At 44.3% G+C, this 2,687-nt stretch overlaps 1 protein-coding gene across 1 annotated transcript in view; it reads left to right on the forward strand.

Moving 5' to 3' along the window:
• The first annotated feature begins 327 nt into the window (after positions 1-327).
• Positions 328-2,687, forward strand: part of LOC122245841 (Dipeptidyl peptidase 10) — a 37,443-nt gene continuing 35,083 nt past the window's right edge. The window contains exon 1 of the mRNA XM_086549994.1: positions 328-386. Within this exon, the coding sequence (XP_086406120.1) occupies positions 328-386 (59 nt within the window). The remainder of the gene's footprint in view (positions 387-2,687) is intronic.

A 2,687-nucleotide genomic window follows, 5' to 3' on the forward strand; every position in this document is an offset into this window, starting at 1 on the left:
TTCCCCTTCTGGGTTTTTTAAATTTTCCCCATGTAAAACGGATCTCAAAAAGGGGGTATCGCACGCGGGGAAAGGGTTCCCGTTATTTTTCTACAATCTACACCCTATTGCCCTCCCTTTGGGGGGGTCTTCCCTATCAAAAGAAATACGCTTAAATCTGTACCCTTAATTGAAAATTTTTTAACCCCCGCTCGCACACCCTTTTAAAAGGGCCCGTGACTAGGCTGGTTTCAATTTTGTATACCTTAAATTTTTTACAAAATTTAACATTTTAGCAATTTTTAAGACGACCGTAGACCATAGTTTCTTTTTTGTTCTCAAAAAGAAATGCAGGTTTCGGGTAACCTCTGGGACTCCCCGGGTTTCCCCAAGGGAAGCGCCGGGGCGTTAACCCGAAAAGTGGCCCCCTCGGGAACATTTTTTTTTTTTGTGTATTAAAACCAAAAGGGCCTGCATTTAAACTTTTTTTAGAATTTTAAGATTTAAGGGATCTTTTAGACATTTTCATCTACACGTGATAATCTGTAAAAAATTTGATGACAGTCATGTAGTTGTTAAAAGTACACGAAATATTGTCCCCGTGTGAACACCCCCCCAATTTCCCTTTTTACTGCTGCATATCTTTTCTATCAGCAATTTTTTGTCCCCGCTGGGGGGTGTTGTTTGTTGAGTGTGTGTGTGTTTGGGGGATTGTTTGTGTGGGTGGTGTGTGTGGTAGGTTGTGTGTGGTGTGTGTGTGTGTGTTGTGTGTGTGTGTGTGTTTTGTGTGTGGGGTGTGTTGTTGTGGGTGTGTGTGTGTGGTGTGTATTTTTTTTTGTTGTGTGGTTTTGTGTGGGGTGTGTTGTGTGTGTGGTGTGTTGGTGTGTGTGTGGGGTGTGGTGTGTGTGGGTGTGTGTGGTGTTGTTGTGTGTTTGTGGTGTTGTGTTGTGTGGTTGGGGGGTGTGTGTTGGGTGTGTGTGTGTGTGGTGTGGGTGTGGGGTGGGTGTGTGTGTGTGTGTGTGTGGTTTGTGTGTGTGTGTGGGGTGGGTGTGTGTGGGGTGTGTTGGTTTTGTGTGTGTGGGTTGTGTTTGTTTTTGTGTGTGTTTTGTTTTGTGGGTGTGTGTGTGTGTGTGTGGGGAGTGGGGGGGTTTGTGTGTGGGGGGGGTGTTTGGGGTGTGTGTGTGTGGTTTTTGTGTGGGGTGTGTGTTGTGTGTTTTGTGTGTGTGTGTGTGGGGTGTGTGGGTGTTTTGTGGTGTGTTTGGTTGTGTTTTGGGTGTGTGTGTTTGTGTGTGTTTTGTGTTGTTTGGTAGGTGTGGGGGTGGTTTTGTGTTTGTGTGTGTGTGTGTGTGGCTTGGGGTGTGTGTGTGTGGTTTTTTGTGTGTGTGGTGTTTTGTGTTGTTGTGTGTTTGTGTGTTGTGTGTTGTGTTGGTTTTGTGTGTGTTGTTTGTGTGTGTGTGTGTGTGTGTTTGTGTGTGTGTGTGTGTGTTTTTGTGTGTGGGGGTGTGTTTGTGTGTGGGGTGGTTGTGGGTGTGTTTTGTGGGTGTGGGGTGTGTGTGGTTTTTGGTGTGTGTTTTTTGTGTTGTTTTGTGTGTGTTTGTGTGTGTGTTGTTGTTTTTTGTGTGTGTGTGTGTGTTTGTGGTTGTGTGTGTGTGTGTGTTTGTGTGTGCTGGTGTGTGTTTGTGTGGGGTTTTTTGTGTGTTTTTGTGTGTTTGTGTGTTTGTTTGTGTGTGTGTGTGGGGGTTTTTGTGTTTGTTTGTGTTGGGTGTGTTTGTGTGTTTGTGTGTGTGTGTGTGTTTGGGTGTGGGGTGTGTGGGGGGGTTGGTGGGTGTGTTTGTTTGTGTTTTTTGTGTGTGGGGGTTTTTGTGGTGTGTGTGTGTGTTGTTTGTGTGTGGGTTGTTTTGTGTGTGGGGTGTGTGTTTGGGTTGGGTTGTGTTGGGGTTTTTGTGTGGTATTGTTGTGTTTGTGTGTGTGTGTGTGTGTGTTGTGTGTGTGTGTGTTTGTTTGTGTGTGTGGGGGGTTGATTATGTGTGTGTTTGTGTTTTGTGTGTGTGTGGTTGTGTGTTTATTCGTGTGTGTTTTGTGTCTGTTTTTTGTGTGTGTGTTGTGTGTTGTGTGTNTGTTGTGGGTTGTGTGTGGTGTGTTTTTGTGTGTTTGTGTGTTGTTTGTGTGTGTGTGTGTGTGGTGTGTTTGGGGTGTGTGGATTAGTGTGTAGTGTGGGTGGGGTGTTTGGTGTTTGTGTTTTTTGTTTGTTTGTTTTGTTTGTTGTGTGTGGTTGATGTGGTTATTGGTTTTGTGTGTTTTGTGGGTGTGTGGGAGATGTAGTTGAATTTAGTTATGGTGGGGTGGGAGGGGGAGGGGTGTAGTTTGGGTTGGTGTGTGTTGGTTTGGGAGTTGTGTGTGTGTGTGTGTGTTGTGTGTGTGTGTGTGTGTTGTGTTTGATGTGTGTGTGTTGTGTGTGGTTTTGTGTGGTTTAGCGAGGAAAAGAGGAGAGAGAGAGGAGAAGAGAGGAGAGAAAAAGGGAGAGAAAGAAAAGAAAAAAGAAGAGAGAGATGAGTTGTACCATACTTTTACATTGAGGGATAAAAAACTTATCACAAATTTTCAAAAAAGAAAAGGGGTGATAAAACCAATTTTTTTGAACAGTTCTGTGAAACCAGTGCGGGGATTATGAATTGGGTTAAACTTTTCATGGATCCAATCGAACGACA

This window comes from Penaeus japonicus, unplaced genomic scaffold (assembly GCF_977035675.1).
Source record: "Penaeus japonicus unplaced genomic scaffold, GWHDUDI00000001_assembly GWHDUDI00000023, whole genome shotgun sequence".
Lineage (NCBI taxonomy): Eukaryota > Metazoa > Arthropoda > Malacostraca > Decapoda > Penaeidae > Penaeus > Penaeus japonicus.